Source organism: Hypanus sabinus, chromosome 13 (assembly GCF_030144855.1).
Source record: "Hypanus sabinus isolate sHypSab1 chromosome 13, sHypSab1.hap1, whole genome shotgun sequence".
NCBI lineage: Eukaryota > Metazoa > Chordata > Chondrichthyes > Myliobatiformes > Dasyatidae > Hypanus > Hypanus sabinus.
This window is the reverse complement of record NC_082718.1, coordinates 54,283,496-54,304,694: the sequence shown is the minus strand read 5'-3', so window position 1 is coordinate 54,304,694 and position 21,199 is coordinate 54,283,496. Positions and strand designations below refer to the sequence as shown.

The following is a 21,199-nucleotide window of genomic DNA, read 5'->3' as shown; positions in this document are numbered from 1 at the left end:
CTTGCTCCTTGGCACCATCTTGGAGACAACAAATTGCCAGGTCACACAATCCACCTGAAAATACACTGTCAAACTGTAGATCACAAGCTCCAACAGCACCCGAACCACGTTAAGAAGAAACAGAAGATATAAAAGATGTGGAAGAAACAAATGTGTGGACTGTCTGGAAGACGGCACCTGAGGTAGTGTTGTTCACTAGCACCACCTTGAATGGATGCCTGCAGTACCATTGAAGTATGGCCTAAAGTTGAACAGTCATGTTTTAAGTGAAATTGAAATCCATAGCTTTCTCATCAAGAGGGAAGATGACATCTGAGCCAAAATGTAATGCATCGAATTAGACATGTGGATTCAATTGCAAATGCTGTTTGTACAGTAGTAATTCTCCTTCCTCTGAATGACAGACAGAAAAAACTTAAAAGTCCACTGTGCATAAAACCTAGAACTAAGAGGTATTCCATTGTTGGATATGACATTGTCCAGATGAGATATTAACATCAAAGTCACAACTGTTTGTTTAGGTCAAGCTAAAACATTCTATATCTTTATTCAAAGAGATGTTCGGAAACATAGCCTAGATAAGTATTGTAACAATTACCATCAAAAATAAGAATTTATTTGGTGGGCGTAAATGTGACCCTGTTCTATGAAAACAACTTGCCTCATTTTTCCACAGAATCACAGTGACTCAGCAATGAAAATCCACTTTCTATAAAGTGCCCCAGGTCATTTTGAGGAGCCAGAAGAGAACAAGAGTTAGAAGTTCTTTGTTTTCAGCCATCATACTTCAACCACTAAAACCAACTCCAAGTTAAGGGAGCCTTTTAAACCATTATTACACCTGCCAATGCTTTTTCAGTTCAATTTGCATTGAATTCCAAAATACTAAGAATTGCTTTCAACCCTCAAGAAATAGTTATGAATCCAAAAACAAATTTAGAAATGTATCATTAATGACAAAGCAAATAAAAATGGAACCAGTTGACTAGCTGAAATCTCCATTAGAAAACTTCCAACATTTGCAAAGTTCATGAACATAATTGATTTTATTACAAAGTGTTACAAAGAACATTCTCCTAACCTACCACGCTCAACCCCTAACAGGGTTGAGTACTTCATATTGCACGAAACTCCAGATGAACAGTCGAGAAGGTAATGGAGGTGGAGTAGTGTTGTTAATCAAGGACAATGTCAGAGTAGGGTTGAGTTGTTTTATAGAGGCAGTGGATAATGATTAAGAATCAGCATGAGATAAAATCATGAATAACTGGAGAAAGAAAACATGGGTGGGTGTAGCCTATAGACTTCTGAATTTTTGATGGGATGGAACATAAATCAGGAAATATGCATGGCGTGTCTGAAGAGAACTGAGATTGTCATGCAGGATTTTAATTTACCATGGATTGGATGATTAGAATTGGCAAAGGTACTGCAAAGAAGAATTTATGGAATGCATTGTGGATTGCTGCTTAGACCAGTATGATCCAGAGTGAAACAAGTGAGTGTAGAAGCATTAATATCTTGTGGTTAAAGATCCCCTGGGATGTAGAATTTTAGATGCCCTTTGTGGGTGAACAAAACAGGATCAAATCCAGTATCTTCAACTTAAATAGGAGTACTTAACAATGGTTTGAAAGTGGAGTTGTCTAAGGAGGACTGGGAAAATAAGCTCCGAATGAAGTCAGTAGATGAAGGGTGGCAGATAGTTAAACAACTGGCCGAAACACTCAGCAGGAAACCATTCTAATTAGAAAGCAGGGTTCTATTTGAAAGTAGTTAACAAGAGGTCAAGGATAATAGTAAATTGAAAAGTAGACAAAATAACAAGGGCTGGTAGCAGCCCAAAGCACTGGGAGGCTTTTAGAATCCAGCGGTGAAAGGCTTAAAAGTTTATCAAGAAGGGAGAAAACTTATTTTGAGAGAAAACTTGTGCATAGTATCAAAACAAAGTTTCTGTGGATATATGAATGGGATGAAGGTGGTTAGGTTAGGTTCTAGACCTCCAGAGGATGAGGCTGGTAATTTATAAATGAAACAAAGCAATAGCATACATCTTAAATCAACTTTTGCATCTGTTTTCAACATGTCTTCACACTGAAAATATCCCTAACAAATGGCCTAATTTCAAATGCCAGGGAGCAACTTGTAAAAATCCCATTTACAAGGAATGACGTTCAAGAGAAACTCACAAGGTTGAAGACGGGCAGATCCAACTGCCGGCACTCAAGCAAGTGGCTGCATAGACAATGGGCCCATTGTTTGAAACATTTCAAAACTTCCTATATTCCAAGAAGATCCAAAAAAGATGAGGGTACGAGAATGTTGCCAGTTATGTGGGCCACTCATACCCAGGCACACACACGTACACACAAACTCACACATGCACACTCTCATCCATAGACCACTCACTCAACATAAATACAAACACACATATTTACACACTTAGAAACGTAAAGGCACCCATGTTCACATCCATACACAGACAGACAGATAGACAGACACACACACACACATCTGTTGCCATACATTATACCTAAAATGTGCTGCATAATAATGTCACTTTTTCAAGGTTTTCACTTCACACTACAAAACCTAGAGAATCACAGTCAGAAATATGGACAAACCTGGCTTGACAAATATGGCTTGCTCTGCATTAAATCTCTTGTAACCAGGTTCTGGAAGTTTAGAGATTTTCAGTGCTTTGTGTGTGCTAGCTATGGTTCAAATTGGCAGCTTGTCTACTGTATTATAATGATGGAAAATTACAGGATGGAATGAAACTGTTCAGCTTTAAGTCTCTGTGCTGATCAGTAAGGAATTTTCCAGATTAATACCACTTCCCAGCTATCGTAGGTCGTACAAGTCACAGAACATCTAGTATTCATCCAGGTAGTTTTAAAAACAATGAGGGAATCACCCTCTTGGTCTCAGATCCCAGACTTTGCATTATGCTTTAGTGAAAGAAAGAAATAATTGATTATTCCTATCTTTTCACTCAAACTCTTATGCTATGTGACTAATAATTCTTCTAAGGAATAAGGAACACTGGCAGTGATATCTATTGGAAAGTTTAGCATAATTATGCTGAAGAATGAATGGTTGAACATCTGAGTAACTTTGAACGTTATTGGAGGTACAAAGTGGGGGTTGCTCAACACGGGTCTACACAGTGTGATGAAACCTCTCCTTATTCTTCTGCTTACAAACTAAAACGATCTCATACTCACAAATGTAACTAAACGCATAAACAAAAATTCTTTGAATTATCTTAGAACCATAGAGTCACCAAATAATACAGCATGGATACAGGCCATTCAGACAATCAAGTCCATGCTGACCATGGTGCCCACTCAGCTAGTACCAAATTCCTGCATTCTGCTCACTTCGCTCTAAGTCTGCCCCTCAATGCATCTATCCAAGTGCTTCCCAAATGACATTATTGTACCTGCCTCAACCATTTCTTCTGGTACTCACCACCCTCTGTATTGAAATCCATTTGCCACCTCACTTCAGCCTCTGTTTTACAATCATCCTCACTGTGGTGTGGTAACTGGAACTGTACAGAGCACACTATCTCTATGACCTTTCACTGCATTCTGTCAGTAAATGTTGTCGGATGACATGTGAAGGTCGCTAGCTTTCTAAGGTTGCATAACTCCTTCATTAAGGTCAAATAAAGGGCTATGAAGCAAGAATGGTTAAAATACATAATGTCACATTAAAGTGCAAAGGGAAGGTTACCTGGCCCAGCATTTTGAATGAGACCTGCTGCTCAGGGAAGGGCAGATAGACTAAGAGCTTATTCCCTGCACCATACCTTGCTTGAATACAATTCACCAGCTGAAGTTTGGGAGCAGATTGTTAGCATTTTATTCCTCATTCACAGAATATACATTTCCAGTTATCAGCAAACATTTTCTGTGAATGACGGATGAAACAGTATGATGTTTTTCCAAAAGAGGTAAAATACAGGAATACTTACAGGGTATATCTCTGTACCCGTTTTCTAATGCATGAAAGTAGTTCATGAACTCTTTTAATGGGATTTTAAATATTTGAAAAAGCCCAGTGTCTTCAAACAGTCTGAATGCTACCTGTACAAAGAAAGAAGTTGAATAATTAGTACATGGAAAAAAAATAAACATTCTGTGGAAGAGAAAAAAAACACTCACATGCTCAGTGAAGTTCAGCAAAACTCAGGTATAGTGGTTGGCTTTCGCTTTGTGGTTATCCCTGGCAATGTCAATCAGGTAACCCCAGCTCAGGGTTCTTGTCTTCCCTCTACTCAAATTCCAGACTTGGGTGTTAAGACTCACAGGAACAAATGTAAGTCATTGACCTCAAATTAAAATGTACTTACGGTTTCACTTCAGATATGACATCAAATCTTTAAGCAATTTTATTGAGTATTACTGAAATTGGCAGTTGAGTACTGTATTTCTATTCGGATTGTCAAATCTTCCACTTTTTATTATATTACACCAGGACATGATGCAGCAGAATTCAAGCCCAATATAGTTACAGTCCAATGAAATTTCTTTAAGAGCTCTGTAGACATGAAGAATATCTATATAATGTACAGTGGCATGAAGCCATGTTGTTTTAACTCTGCATTGTTTGGTAGTTACAGAAACTGCTTTTTCATGATTACCAGTATTGGGCAGACCCCTTCTGGTTACAGAATTATGTAATTGTGACAGCAAAAAGGAAGCATTCAGAACACATAACTTTGTGCACTAAGTATGGAAACAAGATTAAAAATAAACTGACTGAATCCTTTTAAATCTCTCAATAACAGCTCAAACCATGCATATCCTGGTCATATCATTTGATAAATACACAGATGTATACAATATATAACGTGCATATGCACATGAATGCACTCATTGATGTGCATTTCGACAGTGGTAAGTTTGTGTATGATGCACACATCTCTATGAATGTGTTCACTATTCTAGAACCTAGACAAATTATGTCTTGACATAAATACAGGGTTGTTTTCGTTGATCAAAACAGTTGCATGTATGTTACCAATATCAATTTAACTGTGATACCATTGAATATTATCAGTGTAGCACAATGTGATAATTTAATTTAAGCAACACACATAAAATGCTGGAGGAACTCATCAGGCCAGGCAGCACCTATGGAAAAAGAGTACAGTCGACATTTTGGTCCGAGATTCTTCATCAGGACTGGATAAAAAAAGATGAGTAGTCAGAGTTAGATTCTGTCAATTCCCCTACTCTAGCCCTGCATTTCTTTCACTAATGTAATTTATTTATTTAGAGATATTGCACAGAACAGACCCAGACTGCCAACAAACCCTGATTTAACTCTTGCTTAATCACAGAACAACTTACAATGACTAATTAACTTACTAACGAGTATGTCTTTGGACTGTGGGAGGAAACTGGAGCACCCAAAGGAAATCCACACATTCCACGGGGAGGATGTACAAATTATAGTGGATGCCGGGACTTGAACTCTGAACTCCAATGCTTTGAACTGTAATAATTTTGCTTTAACCACTATATGTGGTGATAACGTCAGACTCTTGAGTTGTTGTAGACCGGCAAATGTATTGCCAGGCAACTACAGACGGTAAGTCTCTGCTTAAATTCCCCAACCAGGATGGACTGCTGTGAATTATTTCACATTCCTGGGTGTCATGGTAAAACCCTTGTGGCTGGCTAAATGGTTACCACTGCCATCTGGAAGAATGCTGATCCTTGAAGTAAACTTCTCTGTCACAATTATATGAAGTAATCAATATCTAGCAACACACACAAAATGCTGCTTGGCCTGTTGAGTTCCTCCAGCATTTTGTGTAGCTTGGATTTCCAGCAGCCGCAGATTTTCTCTTGTTTGTGATTGGGTGTAATCAATACATTGTGTACCTAACAATCCTCACATTAATAGAAAAGTAAATAACAGGAACCATCTGGGAAGTGTTCATGTTAAACCATCGCCAAAAAATTGCGATGAATATTCAATATATTGTTTCAAACACGTGGTTAGTGAGATAATTAATTAGTGTTTCCCATAATGTTACTAATGAGAAATGGAGCAAGAACATCACTCTCTCAGCATCTGTATACAGAACCACATTCTCCAGCACAAACTGTCAACACAAGCAACTTTCCATGTTTCACCTAATTGACGAACATAATAGTTGAAAGAAGAATTTTCAAACTGTTTCCTGTTAATAAAAGTACTAATCCAAATTAATTCAAATTACACAACCAGTTAATATTAAACTTTTGAATGTTGTCTGCTTTCTCTATCAATAAGAAAAATGTACACCATAAGACTATAAGACATAAAAACTGAATTAGGCCATTCAACCCATCAAGTCTGATTCACTATTTGATCGTGGCTGGTGAATTAACTTCTCAACCCCATCCTCCTGTCTGCCCATAACCTTTGATACTCTTCCTAATCAACCACTGCTTTCAATATACCCAAGCTTAGTCTCCATAGCCATCATTGACAATGAATTCCACAGGCTCACAGGCTAAAGAAATCCCTCTTCATCTCCTTTCTAAAGAGATATCCTTCTATTGTGAGGGTGTCCCCTCTAGGCCTTTCAATATTTGGAAGGTTTCAATGAGATTTCCCCCCTCATTCTTCTAAACTCCAGTGAATACAGGCCCAGTGCATCAGATACTCCTTATTCCCGAGATTATTCTCATGAACCTCCTCTGGACCATCTGCAATGCCAGCACATTCTTTGTTAGATGAGGAGTCCAAAGATACTCACAATACTCCAAGTGCAGTCTGACTAATGCCTTTTAAAGTTTTAGCATTATATCCTTGTTTTTATACTCTAGTACTCTGGAAATGAATTCTAATGTTGCATTCATCTTCCTGACTCACTGATGTCCATAATATCATACCTGCCAATTCATAACACATAGGAGCAGAACTAGGCCATTCATCCCATCGTGTCTGCTCTTCCATTCCATCATGGCTGATTTATTGTCCCTCTCAACCCCATTCTCCTGCCTTCTCCTTGTAACCATTGACACCCTGACTAATCAAGAACCTATCAACCCGCTTTTTATAAATACTCAATGACTTGGTCTTCGCAGTTAGCTGTGGCAATGAATTCCACAGATTCACCACCATCTGGCCAAAAAATTCCTCCTCTATTCTGATGTTGTGCCCTCTGGTCCTAGGCTCCCTACTATAGGAAACACCCTCTCCACATTCACTCTATCGAGACCTTTCAATATTCGTAAGGCTTCAATGAGATACCCCTCATTCTTCTAAACTCCAGAGAGTACAGGTCCAGAGCAATCAAATGCATCACATGTTAACCCTTTCATCCTTGGAATTATTCTTGGGAACCTCTTCTGGACCCTCTCCAATGCTAGCACATCTTTTCCTAGATAAGGGGCTCAAAACTGCTCACAATACTCCAAGCGTGGTCTGAATAACACCTGATAAAGCCTCACACATACATCCTTGCTTTTATATTTTAGTTCTCTTGAAATGAATGCTAACACTGCATTTGCCTTCCTTCGCACCAACTCAGCTTGCAAGTTAACCTTTAGGGAATCTTGCATGAGGATTTCCAGGTACCTTTGCACCTCTGGTTTTTGAATCTCCTTGTTTAGAAAATAAATTTAATTCAGAGTTACATCATAGTCACAGGTCTTTCCAGCCCATACCACCCAATTGCACCCAAGTGACTATTTCACCTACTAACCCGTACGTCTTTGAAATGTGGGAGGAAACTGGAGCACCTGGAGGAGACCCACATGGTCGTGGGAAGAAACGTGCAGTACTTATTCTTTATTCTGAAGATTTCAGTGACTTCTCCTGCACTCTTCTTCTCTTTTACTGTATCAATACTTTTCCATGCTGTTGAACCCAGCCCCCTGCTATTTCATTTAAAGTCCTTACCTCAGAGCAGGGATCACCAAACTCTTTTGCCCCGCCGACCGGTTTAATACAGTATTGACAATATTTTTGCGGACCGGCTGACGGCGGGGGCGTGGGGGGGGGGGGGTATTGCTCCTAGTAGGACCACAAGCTATAATCCCCGGGGGAATGGACAGGAGGAGAGGGAGAATGCCACGGTGTGGAAGGCCACACTCTTAGCCCTTAGGTCAAAGAGATTGCCGGTCTCTCGCTGGTCGGAGGTCCTCCCTGAGGCACTCCACTCTATCCCCTCCCTGTTATGCATGTCCACCAATGCCACCCCTCCTTTGTTTATCTACCCTAGTTATGTGACTCACCAGGTCCCCGGTCAAGGCATGGCTCAAGCAGAGCCTGTCGCATTGGAAGAGAACCCACCTTCCCCAATAATGGTATCAATGGCCCACAAATTCAAACCCACCTTTCCCACACAAATCTTTCAGCCACACATTTAGCTGCCTGATATTATTAACCCTATGCCAATTTGTATATGACTCAGAGATTATTACCTTCTTGCATTTTAATTTAGTCACTGGCTACTCAAATTCCTTCAGCAGAACCTCTTTCCTTGTTCTTCCTAAGTCAGTGATACCTAAATGGGCCATGATAACTGAATCTTCCCCCCCCCCCCAAATTCCTTTGCAGATCCTGAACCCAGACATTACAAAAGAATGAGCAAAAAAAAAGACTCATTCCTGGCTAAAAGCAATATATATACAGTACTCTGCAAAAGTCTCAGGCGCATATATATAGCTAGAGTGCCTTAGCCTTTTGCACAGTAATTATATGTCTTGCACTGTACTGCTGCTACAAAGAAAAACAAAGTTCATGATGTACAGTATGTGAGTGATAATAAGCCTGACTCTGATATGGGTCTCTGTTGTGGGTAAGAGTGGGAAGGGGGCAGGGAGAGGAGAATCCTGGTTGGGAAAAGGGGAATGGACAGGGGAAGGGGCACAAAGCACAAGAGAGACATTCTGTAATGATCAATAAGCCAATTGTTTGGAATCAAATGACCTTGCCTGGTGTCTCACAGCTGGGTGTGTCTGCACCTGAGCCACCCTCCACCCCGGCACTCCTTTTCTGCCACCTGTCCCACGCCCCTCCTGTGGAGCTCTGCCTTTGCCAATTCCCAAAATTCTTTACTCCTGGCCGATTTACAAACTCGCTTCCTGCTCCATGTTGACAAATACAGCATTGTGTAAAAGTGTAAGGCACTTTCATAAAGTACTACTATATAAAATTGTCTCTGCACAAGCAGGAGAGGAAAGCTTTTACATCTGTATAGAATTAGCAATAATTTGATATCTTCTCTCCATTCTTTTCTAGTCAATGACTCACATATAACAAAATCATAGTGAAGTAACCTTGGGAACATATGTCATGTTTGCTTAGTAACAAATAGTCAGCAAATCTAAGATACTGCAGATAAAAAGGGCTTGATAATAAAGGGAGCAAAGAAATTTGAACATCTTAAATAAATACGGTGCTGCCATTAGCCTCACTTTGAAATTAAAAAGCTTAGACTGCAAGTAGAGCATCAAACCCTCTGAGCAATTCCTGTCAATTTCCCTTGTTCCACCTCACTAGTTTCAATTGCTGAATTGGATGCCTGGAATAAAATCCGAGCCAAACATGAAAATCTTTCCTTTCGTGAACAGGAGACACTGTTTTAGGTAATCAAGAAGTCTAACAAAGGAATTGATACTTCATTATCGTGTTAGTTAAATACCCAAGCAACATGGAGGATTCTGGAAGAGCTCAGTCTGGAAGGATTTTTGGAGGGAAATGGACAGACAACATTTTGGGTTGAGACTCTTCAGCTGGATTGATCCAGATTTGAACATCTGCAGTCTTTTACTGCTTCTAGTTAAAACACTGAGTCCTGATCCCTTTGGATCAGAAACAAGGCATGAAATTTATTTCTAAACTATTTTATTAAATGTTATATGAATGAGGAATGGACAAAGAAAAAGTAGCTGAGAGAACAAAGAAAAGACAAGGAATGAAACAGTCGTGAGCATTACTTACACAAACAGAGATAACACAATTAATAACACAATCAGTGGCAACAATTAATTTGTAAAATAGTTAGTGGGAATGGTGGGGGTGAATGTTGCTGGAGAAGTGTAGGACAGGTGGCAGAGAAGGAATGCTGGGGTAGGGGTTGGCACAGGTACAGCCTTGAGACATCAGGCAATATCATTTGATTCCAAGCAATTGCTTTATTAATCTTTACAGACTGATTCTCTCATGCTTCCCACTCCTTTCCCCAACCATGATTCCCTTCTTCTTGTCCCCTTCCCATTCTCAGTGCACAATACAGACCCAAATCAGAATCAGGTTTATCATTATCCACATATGTCAGGATTTTTTTTTGTGGCAGCAGTACAATACAATACTTAAAATTACTACAGTACTGTGCAAAAGGCACCCTAGTACGTGACGTGCATGTGTTCTCTCTCTCTCTCTCTCCCCCCCCCTCTCTCTCTCTCTCTCTCCCCCCCCCCCCTCTCTCTCTCTCTCATATATATAAGTGACTATTTCCACACGGATGTGACTGAGTTTTCTCTGGTCTTCCAGTTTTTTCAAACATCCCAAAGACGTGCTGGTTGATTAATTGACTACTGTAAATTCCTTTGCGTATAGGCAGATGCCAGGAGTCTGAGGAAGGGAGGGGGTGACATTGATGGGACTGTGAGGGAGAACTGGTCACAGGGAAATAAATGGGAGAATGATGGGTCAAATTGCCTTCTTCCATGATGTAAGAAAAATATGAGAAATAAAAATAGGAAAACAAATCCATAAAAAAATGATAAACCTGAACTGAAGCCAGCTTGGGACCTCACCCCTTGAACTATGTTTCTTTTAATTATAATTCATTCATCTGCAGGATGAGGATATCACTGGCAAGGTTAACTTTTCAGGTTCACCCCTGCTTTGCCCCAGGCCATTTCAGAATCAGGGTCACCTACACCTCTGAACAGAATTCCCTTCCCTTTTGCATCTAATATCGAGCCAACATTTCAAGGATCATAGGTTTCAGGTTTTATGTAAATTTCCCCATCTTCCTTGGTTGGTCTCAAAGTACGTTGGTTGACTACGCCAATAAACGACTGCTCTGACACCAATCCTGTAAGTTAGCAACATTTCTGTGGAAGGCAAACTAATGGGATATGACAAATTCATAGAATCACAGATGCCTACAGTAGAGAAATGGGGCCGTCAGCCAATCACACTCTTGCCAAGCCTGGCACTTGTTCATGTTAATCCTATTTATGGACATTTGGCCCAGAACTATCCTCTCCATGACCTGCTCAAATTGTATCTGTTCCTACCACATCTCTGGCAGCTCAGTCAAGATAATCACCTCTCTCTCAGATTTTTCCTAAATTACTCCCCTGTCTCCTTAAACCTATACCATGAATTTCTTTTCTCTACTGTGGAAAAAACTAACTATCCTTTCTATGGCACTCATAATTTTGTCTATCTTTATATGGTCATCTTACAGCCTCCTATATTGCAGTGAGGTTAAGGCCAGCCTACATAATCCCTCTTTACAATACAGACCTTCATTTCAGCCAACATCCTTGTAAATCTCCTCTGTGCTCTCTTTATTGGCACTAATTCATTAAGCTTTGGTCGAAGGGAAGGGAACCAATTGTACAGAAGGATACCTTCTGCTACCTGTCACAGATGTAGTTGAGAAACCAGTGCAGCAAGAACATATCATGTGTGTTTACACAATACAATGCACCAGCATGAAGATAGGACTTTCTCACCTGGCTAAGTATCCGGCCACATTTTGAGCCTGTCATCTCCATGAGGTCAAAGATGGGAAAATTCCAGTTGTTGAGTTGTGTAAATATCAGCTCCAGATCTTCCATTAGAAGAGGTTCTGGAGCAAGGATTGCTTTCTCCTGGAAAATTAAAGGAAAGGCTTAGCTGGAAACATGTACAACTTTATTCAGAAGCTTAGGATAAATCAAACCCAATACCTCCATCAGGAAGCAGAGAGCATCTGTGCAATGCTGGTTGTGGTTTTATCACCAGCTGAAGACTGAAAGTAACATGAAGCAAAGTGTAAAAAATGCATTGCATACAATTTCATGGGTTTTTCAACTGGTGAATTTAGTCAATTCTGGTAGTTCTGAAGGCACACATTTAGTGATTCAGGAACAGCTTCTTCACCTCTGCCAAATGGACATTGAACCCATGAACATTATCTCACTACTTTTATTATTTCTGTTTTATTTGCACCATTATTTTAACTGTAATTGTTTTTTCTCTATACCATGTAATTCATTGTACTGCTGCCATAAAGTTAACAAGTTTCACAGCATAAGCTAGTGATATTAAACCTGATTCTGATACTACTTCTTCTTCTTCTTTTAAATATACTTCTACTAATCTCTGCAAAATTGGAGCCTGTAATTTGCACTTTTATTACATTTTATAATGTGTCTTTGGGCCAACTGAGTGATCTGGCTCTTCTGCTGTCTCTGAGGGAATCTGGCATGGTTGAGAACGAGACCGGGAATGAAGTATGCGGCTTATTGGTAGAGTGTGAACCCATGATCAGCTCCAGTACTTACCAATCTCGCTGATTAAAGTGTCAAGCAAAATTGAAAACAACGAGGGTGAGAGCAAAAGACAAGCCGGTATTCAGCACCATTTGCCTGTATTTGATCGATTTCCCTCTCCCTTGTTGCTGTTGGAGGAAGGTTTTGGGCAACATTTGATCTGCGGGATTTGTGCATTGGACTTGTTTTTAGAGGATTCTTCTGTTCCTGTTTTATGATTTCTGGTTACACCTTTAATACTGCTATTTGGCGTGATTTTGTTGGGTCACTTCCACACAGACTGGCTCTGCAGCCTGCAGTCAATGAATGAAACAGTGCTAAATTAAACTGAATGGAACTAAAGTGAACATTCCCAGACTGTTGCAAGGACTCTGTGGTTTGATGTTTAATATTCTGTGTGTTATTTGCTCACTTTTTTTTGCCATTTACGTGATTTATTATTTTTTTGTACATTGGGTGCTTGATGTTTTCTTTGAGTAGGGTCAAGGGTTTTCTTTGCTTTGTGGCTGCCTGTGGAATGATGAATCTTAGGGTTGTATACTGCATACGTACTAGATGATAAATATACTTCGAATTTTTGAAAAATACCTTGACACGTCGTCAACATGCAATGGCAAACAGCGGCCACTTGAGGGCGCACGGAAACTGGCTGATACCATGCCTCATCTCCAGTGTATTAACACAGAGCACATTCTGCAGATGCTGGAAATCGAGAGCAACACACACAAATGCTGGAGGAACTCAGCTGGTCAGGCAGTATCTATGGAAATTAATTTCCATTTTGAAATGAGTTTCAGGCCAAGACCTTTCATCAGAACTGGAAAGGAAGGGGAGAGGTGCCAAAATAAGATGGGTGGAGGGGAAGGAGGACAAGCTAGGTGATAGGTGAAGCCAGGGAGGGGGATGGGTGATGAAGTTAAAAAGCTGGGAGATAACAGGTTGAAAAGGTAAGGGGCTGGTGAAGAATGAATCTGAAAGGAGAAAAGGGAAGGATGAGGGTCACCACAGAGAGGTGATAGGCAGGTGAAGAGAATCAGAATTAATATCACTGGCTTATGTCATTATATTTGTTGTTTTGTGGCAGCAGAATATTACAATACATAATAAAAAACCATCAATTACAATAATAAGAGTATAAAAATAAATTAAATAAGTAGTGCAAAAATATAGAAATAGTAAGATAATGTTCATGGGTTTATTCTCCATTCATATATCTGATGGCAGACGGGAATAAGCTGTTCCTGTGCGGAATGTGTATCTTCAAACTCCTGTACCACCTCTTTGATAGTAACAATATGAAGAAGGCATGTCCTGGATGATGGGGAGACTAGTGCCCATGATGAATACAAGAGCCCATGGCTTCCCGTATTGCCAATATGAGGCCACTTACAGGTGGGAGGAACATCACTTTACATTCTGTCTTTGTAGCCTCTGACCTGATGGCATCAACATCGGTTTCTCCAACTTCCGGTAATTTTTATCCCCTCCACCTTCCTTCTTCTTCAATTCCTCAGTCTGTCCTCTTACCTCTTTTCTTCAGTTGCCTATCACCTCCCTCAGTATTCCTCCTCTTCCATGGTCCACCCCTCTATCGGAATCATTCTTCTCTAGCGCTTTGCCTTTTCTACCTATCACCTCCCAGCTTCTTACTTTATCTCACCTCCTTCACCCACCTATCTTCACTTCTAGCTCGTGCTTCTTCCCCTCCTCCAACCTTCCTCTTCTGGCTTCCTTCTCTTCCTTTCCAGTCCTGATGAAGGAACTTGGCCCAAAACATTGACTGTTTATTCGTTTCCATAGATGCTGCCTGACCCTTTGAGTTCCTCCAGCATTTTGTGTGTGTTGCTCCAGTGTATTAAGTTTGTCATTAAAAAAAGATCACTTTTATGCCTTCTTCCCCAATGATGAGGCAGCTCCAAACTGAAAATTCTTTTATGCTTTGTTCAAAACCATTGCTGAAGGAAGTCCCTTCTTAGAATGGAAGGAGATTTTGAACTGAGTTATAATTTCCATTCAGACCCTGGCTCTCTACTGACTTGTAAATGTAAAACCCCTTCCAGTAGAGGTGATTTATTAAGGTCAATGATTGAATTTATTTATACATCAAATGAAGTGTACTCATTTTTGCATAATTTGTGTGTGTTGAGGACATTTAAGGAGGAAGTAGATAAGTTTTTGAATTAAGGGCTCTGGGGAACTGGAACAAAGGAGGAACCAAGGCGTCGGTAAGACCAGCCGTGATCATATTGGAAAGGCAGGCAGACTTGACGGGCTGAGTGACCTACTCCTTCTCTAACTTTTGTATGATCTTATGCTTCTGCATTGCAATCAACTTGTAAATAGAGAGGCACAAATTGGACACACGAAGTGTGCTGTAAAGGTCCATGCTATCTTTTAAAGCTGGATCCACTTCCTGAGTTGTGTTTCTGATGTCTCAGGTATTTTGACTGGTTAATCATGGCTGGCACAGCAATTCAAAGGTGCAGGAATGTAAGAATCTGCAATGAGTGCTGGATTCTGCCTAATAGCTCATGGGCACTTGCCTCCCACTACCTACAGTATCTACAGAAAATGCTACCTCATGAAGGAAATACCAATCAAAGTTCAAAATAAATTTATTATCACAGTATATATATATATATATGTCACCATATACAACCCTGAGATTCATTTTCTTGTGGGCATAATCAAGAAATCTCTAGAATAATAACTATAAGAGAATCAATGAAAGACCACCCAGCTAGGGTGGGGAGGGTTTTACTTGTGATGAACTGGGTCATATCTACTAATTTTTGTAGGATTTACCGTTCAAGGGCATTGGTGTTGCCGTACCAGGCTGTGATGCAACCAATCAATAGACCTCTACACCTCTACAGAAGATTATCAAAGTTTTGGATGTCATTCCATATCTTCACAAACTCCTGAGGAAGTAGAGGTGCTGCTTGCTTTCTTTGTAATTGGCCCTACGTGCTTGCCCAGGACAGGTTCTCTGAAATAAGAACACCTAGGAATTTAGATTTGCTAACCCTCCCCATCTCTGATCCTCCGAAGAGGGCTGGCTGATGGACCTCTGGTTTCCTTCTCTGTAGTCTATAATCAGTTCCTTGGTCTTGCTGACATTGAGTGAGAGGTTGTTGCTATGACACCACTCAGCCAGATTTTTAATCTCCCTCCTATAGACTGATACATCATCATCCTTGATTCAGCTTTCAACAGTGGCATCATCTGCAAACTTGAATATGGCAATAGAGCTGTGCTTAGCCACACCACTCCACATCAAGTGTCAAGCAAGTAGAGCAGGGGGCTAAGCACATAGCACCTGTGCTTATAGAGATCAGGATGGAGATGTTGTTGCCAACCCAAAGTTTACTGGGGTCTGCAAGTGTGGAAATCGAGAATCCAATTGCACAAAGAGGTATTGAGCCAAGGTCTTGGAGCTTATTGATTAGGTTTGAATGCTGTGCTGTAATCGATAAAGAGCATCCTGGTGTATCCATCTTTGCTGTCCAGATGTTCCAGGGTTGAGTGAAGAGCCAATGAAAGGGCATCTACTGTGGACCTGTTGCTTCAGTAGGCAAATTGGAGCAGATCTAAGTCACCTGTAAGGCGGGAGTTGATATGTTTTATCACCAGCCTCTCAAAACACCTCATCACCGTGGATGTAAATGCTACTGGGCGATAGTCATTGAGGTAGGTCACCAAGCTCTTCTTGGGCACTGGCATAATAGAAGCCTACTTGAGGCAGATGGGTACCACACACTGCTGAAGCAAGAGGTTAAAGATCTCAGTGAACACACCAGTCAGTTAATCAGCAAATGTCTTTAGTACATGGCTGGGTATCCCGTCTGGGCCAGATGCTTCTCGTGGAATCTCCTCCTGGAGATTCCCACATTCCAGGTCATGCCCTTTTCTCAGCCTCAGTCCGCCAAGAGAATCAGTATCACAATCAGGTTTATTAACATTGACTGTTGTGAAACTTGTTTTGTTACAGCAGTACTGCGTATGACATAAAAATCACTGTAAGTTATAATAAATAAATAGTGCAAAGGGGAAAAAGTGAGGAATAAATGAGGTAGTGTTCATAGATTCATGGACTGTTCAGAAATACTGTGGCAGAGGGGATGAAGTTCTTGCTAAAACATTGATTTTTGGTCTTTAAGTTCCATTCAGGTCCAGGTAGCCTAAAATACCACACTGGCAGGTTGAAGAAGAGCTTCTCTTCAACCATTCAGTTCTTCAAGGTCAAAGTGTTCCTTTATACTAACGTTGAGATTCATTTTCTTCAGACATTTACAAAAGAAGCAAAGAAATACAATAGAATTTACAAAAAAACTAGACATAAGCAAAGACTGACAGACAACCAATGTGAATAAAAAAACAAACTGTGCAAATTAAAAAATTAATACTGGGAATATGTGTTGACAGTCTTTGAAAGTGTATCTGTAAGAGGTAGAAAAGAAAACCAAAGCAACCAGAGGAAACCCACGTGGTTACGAGGAGCACTTCCTTATCGAGAGTGGTGGGAACTGTGTATCATGACTGGTGATCACTGGTTCTGAAAAACAATCCACTAGCTCCTATACTACTGCCCTACCTCAGTACCTTAGTACAGTACAACTTCAAACAACAATGGATTTTGTAATTCTGTTCCAATTGTGTTCTTTATTGTAAAAATAATGTATAATTTGTTTTTCTGTGTAAGGTGTGTGCCTGTGATCCTAATGCAAGTACGCTTTTTTCACAGTACTTGTACGTCAACAATAAACTTGACTTTGACTATAACAACATCACTGCCGAAAGCTTCTGCAGCTTTAGACAGACAAAACATAATTTGCATAAGCATACCTCGGCTGGAATCAAGTGCTGTAACGTGATGTCCTCTGGTCTGTAGAGTCTGCAGTCAGATTCTTTGAGAGATTGTTCTAAGCCTTTTGCAGAGGATTCCTGATCGTCGTCATTCTGCGTGATGTCACTGCTATCACTATTATTCGTCTCATGGGTGCTGTCATAGTCAGAGGTTGCTTGAGCAGGGTCATCTGCAAGATACAAATGTTTAAATAGCCATCACTATATTGTGACTCAATGCAGGACCTGCTGCCTCTTGGTCCACAGACTGGAAATCATGAAATGTCCTGTCTATAGGAACACAACTGTGATTCCCTTAGTGTCTGCTCATCAGAGTCTCATCTTTGAGGTTAGTAAGCTTGCAGATGACACTAAAATAGTGTCCTACACAATGAGGATGGTTCTTTAGAATTACAGAGAGAACTTGATCAGCTCAGAAATGGGCCAACAATGGCAAAAGCAGTTCAATTCGGATACGTGCAAGGTGTTACAATTTGGGAAGACTCTCACAGTGAACAGGTCCCTTTGGAGTGTTGTAGAAAAGAGTACATGGTTCGCTTGAGGACTGGTTGAATTCACAAAAGTGTGGATTGTAGGGAGTCTGAATCTGGCACTGTGTGAGGAGGGACACTGAGACTGTGAGGAGCAGTGAGCGAGACTCTGAGGGGATACAGTGAGTGAGACTGTGTGGGGAACAGCGAGAGAGTGTGTGGGGAACAGTGAGAGAGACTGTGTGGGGAACAGTGAGTGAGACTGTGTGGGGAACTGAGTGAGACTGTGTGGGGAACAGCGAGAGAGACTGTGTGGGCAACAGTGAGTGAGACTGTGTGGGGAACAGTGAGTGAGACTGTGTGGGGAACAGCAAGAGAGACTGTGTGGGCAACAGTGAATGAGACTGTGTGGGGATCACTGAGAGAGACTGTGTGGGGAACACAGAGAGACTGTGTGGGGAACAGTGAGTGAGACTGTGTGGGGAACAGTGAGAGAGACTGTGTGGGGAACAGCGAGAGAGACTGTGTGGGGAACACTGAGAGAGACTGTGTGGGGAACAGTGAGTGAGACTGTGTGGGGAACACAGAGAGAGACTGTGTGGGGAACAGTGAGTGAGACTGTGTGGGGAACAGCGAGAGAGACTGTGTGGGGAACAGTGAGAGAGACTGTGTGGGGAACAGTGAGTGAGACTGTGTGGGGAACAGCGAGAGAGACTGTGTGGGGAACAGCGAGAGAGACTGTGTGGGGAACAGTGAGCGAGACTGTTTGGGGAACAGTGAGTGAGACTGTGTGGAGATCACTGAGAGAGACTATGTGGGGAACAGTGAGCGAGACTGTGTGGGAAACAGTGAGTGAGACTGTGTGGGGATCACTGAGAGAGACTATGTGGGGAACAGTGAGTGAGACTATGTGGGGAACAGTGAGTGAGACTGTGTGGGGAACGGTGAGTGAGACTGTGTGGGGAACAGTGAGTGAGACTGTGTGGGGAACAGCGAGAGAGACTATGTGGGGAACAGTGAATGAGACTGTGGGGATCAGAGTGAGACTATGTGGGGAACAGTGATAGAGACTGCGTGGGGAACACAGAGAGAGACTATGTGGGGAACAGTGAGTGAGACTGTGTGGGGAACAGCGAGAGAGACTGTGTGGGGAACAGCGAGAGAGACTATGTGGGGAACAGTGAGCGAGACTGTGTGGGGAACGGTGAGTGAGACTGTGTGGGGAACAGTGAGTGAGACTGTGTGGGGAACAGTGAGAGAGACTGTGTGGGGAACAGTGAGTGAGACTGTGTTGGGAACAGTGAGTGAGACTGTGTGGGGAACTGAGAGAGACTGTGTGGGGAACACTGAGAGAGACTGTGTGGAACAGAGTGAGACTGTATGGGGAACAGTGAGTGAGACTGCGTGGAGAACAGCAACAAAGACTGTGTGGGGAACACTGAAAGATTGTGTGGGGAACAGCGAGAGAGACTGTGTGGGGAACACTGAGAGAGACTATGTGGGGAACAGTGAGTGAGACTGTGTGGGGAACAGTGAGAGAGACTGTGTGGGGAACACTGAGAGAGACTATGTGGGGAACAGTGAGCGAGACTGTGTGGGGAACGGTGAGTGAGACTGTGTGGGGAACAGTGAGTGAGACTGTGTGGGGAACAGCGAGCGAGACTATGTGGGGAACAGTGAATGAGACTGTGGGGATCAGAGTGAGACTATGTGGGGAACAGTGATAGAGACTGCGTGGGGAACACAGAGAGAGACTATGTGGGGAACAGTGAGTGAGACTGTGTGGGGAACAGCGAGAGAGACTGTGTGGGGAACAGCGAGAGAGACTATGTGGGGAACAGTGAGCGAGACTGTGTGGGGAACGGTGAGTGAGACTGTGTGGGGAACAGTGAGTGAGACTGTGTGGGGAACAGTGAGAGAGACTGTGTGGGGAACAGTGAGTGAGACTGTGTTGGGAACAGTGAGTGAGACTGTGTGGGGAACTGAGAGAGACTGTGTGGGGAACACTGAGAGAGACTGTGTGGAACAGAGTGAGACTGTATGGGGAACAGTGAGTGAGACTGCGTGGAGAACAGCAACAAAGACTGTGTGGGGAACACTGAAAGATTGTGTGGGGAACAGCGAGAGAGACTGTGTGGGGAACACTGAGAGAGACTATGTGGGGAACAGTGAGTGAGACTGTGTGGGGAACAGTGAGAGAGACTGTGTGGGGAACACTGAGAGAGACTATGTGGGGAACAGTGAGTGAGTGTGTGGGGAACAGTGAGTGAGACTGTGTGGGGAACTGAGAGAGACTGTGTGGGGAACAGTGAGTGAGACTGTGTGGGGAACACTGAGAGAGACTGTGTGGGGAACACAGAGAGAGACTATGTGGGGAACACAGAGTGAGACTATGTGGGGAACAGTGAGTGAGACTGTGTGGGGAACAGTGAGAGAGACTATGTGGGGAACAGTGAGTGAGACTGTGTGGGGAACACTGAGAGAGACTATGTGGGGAACACTGAGAGAGACTGTGTGGGGAACACAGAGAGAGACTATGTGGGGAACACAGAGTGAGACTATGTGGGGAACAGTGAGTGAGACTGTGTGGGGAACAGTGAGAGAGACTATGTGGGGAACAGTGAGTGAGACTGTGTGGGGAACACTGAGAGAGACTATGTGGGGAACAGTGAGTGAGACTGTGTGGGGAACAGTGAGAGAGACTGTGTGGGGAACAGCGAGAGAGACTGTGTGGGGAACAGTGAGTGAGACTGTGCGGGGAACAGCGAGAGAGACTGTGTGGGGAACAGTGAGTGAGACTATGTGGGGAACAGTGAGTGAGACTGTGTGGGGAACACTGAGAGAGACTGTGTGGGGAACAGTGAGTGAGACTGTGTGGGGAACAGTGAGAGAGACTGTGTGGGGAACACAGAGAGAGACTATGTGGGGAACAGTGAGTGAGACTGTGTGGGGAACAGCGAGAGAGACTGTGTGGGGAACAGTGAGTGAGACTGTGCGGGGAACAGCGAGAGAGACTGTGTGGGGAACAGTGAGTGAGACTATGTGGGGAACAGTGAGTGAGACTGTGTGGGGAACACTGAGAGAGACTGTGTGGGGAACAGTGAGTGAGACTGTGTGGGGAACAGTGAGAGAGACTGTGTGGGGAACACAGAGAGAGACTATGTGGGGAACAGTGAGTGAGACTGTGTGGGGAACAGCGAGAGAGACTGTGTGGGGAACAGTGAGTGAGACTGTGCGGGGAACAGCGAGAGAGACTGTGTGGGGAACAGTGAGTGAGACTATGTGGGGAACAGTGAGTGAGACTGTGTGGGGAACACTGAGAGAGACTGTGTGGGGAACAGTGAGTGAGACTGT

General features: G+C 42.4%; 1 protein-coding gene across 7 annotated transcripts in view; it reads right to left on the bottom strand.

Annotated features, from left to right (window-relative positions):
- Positions 1-21,199, bottom strand: part of pde3a (phosphodiesterase 3A, cGMP-inhibited) — a 506,801-nt gene that overhangs the window by 42,165 nt on the left and 443,437 nt on the right. For all 7 annotated transcript variants that reach the window (XM_059987641.1, XM_059987642.1, XM_059987638.1 and 4 more), the window contains 3 exons: positions 17,355-17,545; positions 11,709-11,846; positions 3,983-4,094 (listed from right to left, as the gene is read on the bottom strand). In XM_059987641.1, coding sequence (XP_059843624.1) covers positions 3,983-4,094; positions 11,709-11,846; positions 17,355-17,545 — 441 coding nt within the window. The remainder of the gene's footprint in view (positions 1-3,982; positions 4,095-11,708; positions 11,847-17,354; positions 17,546-21,199) is intronic.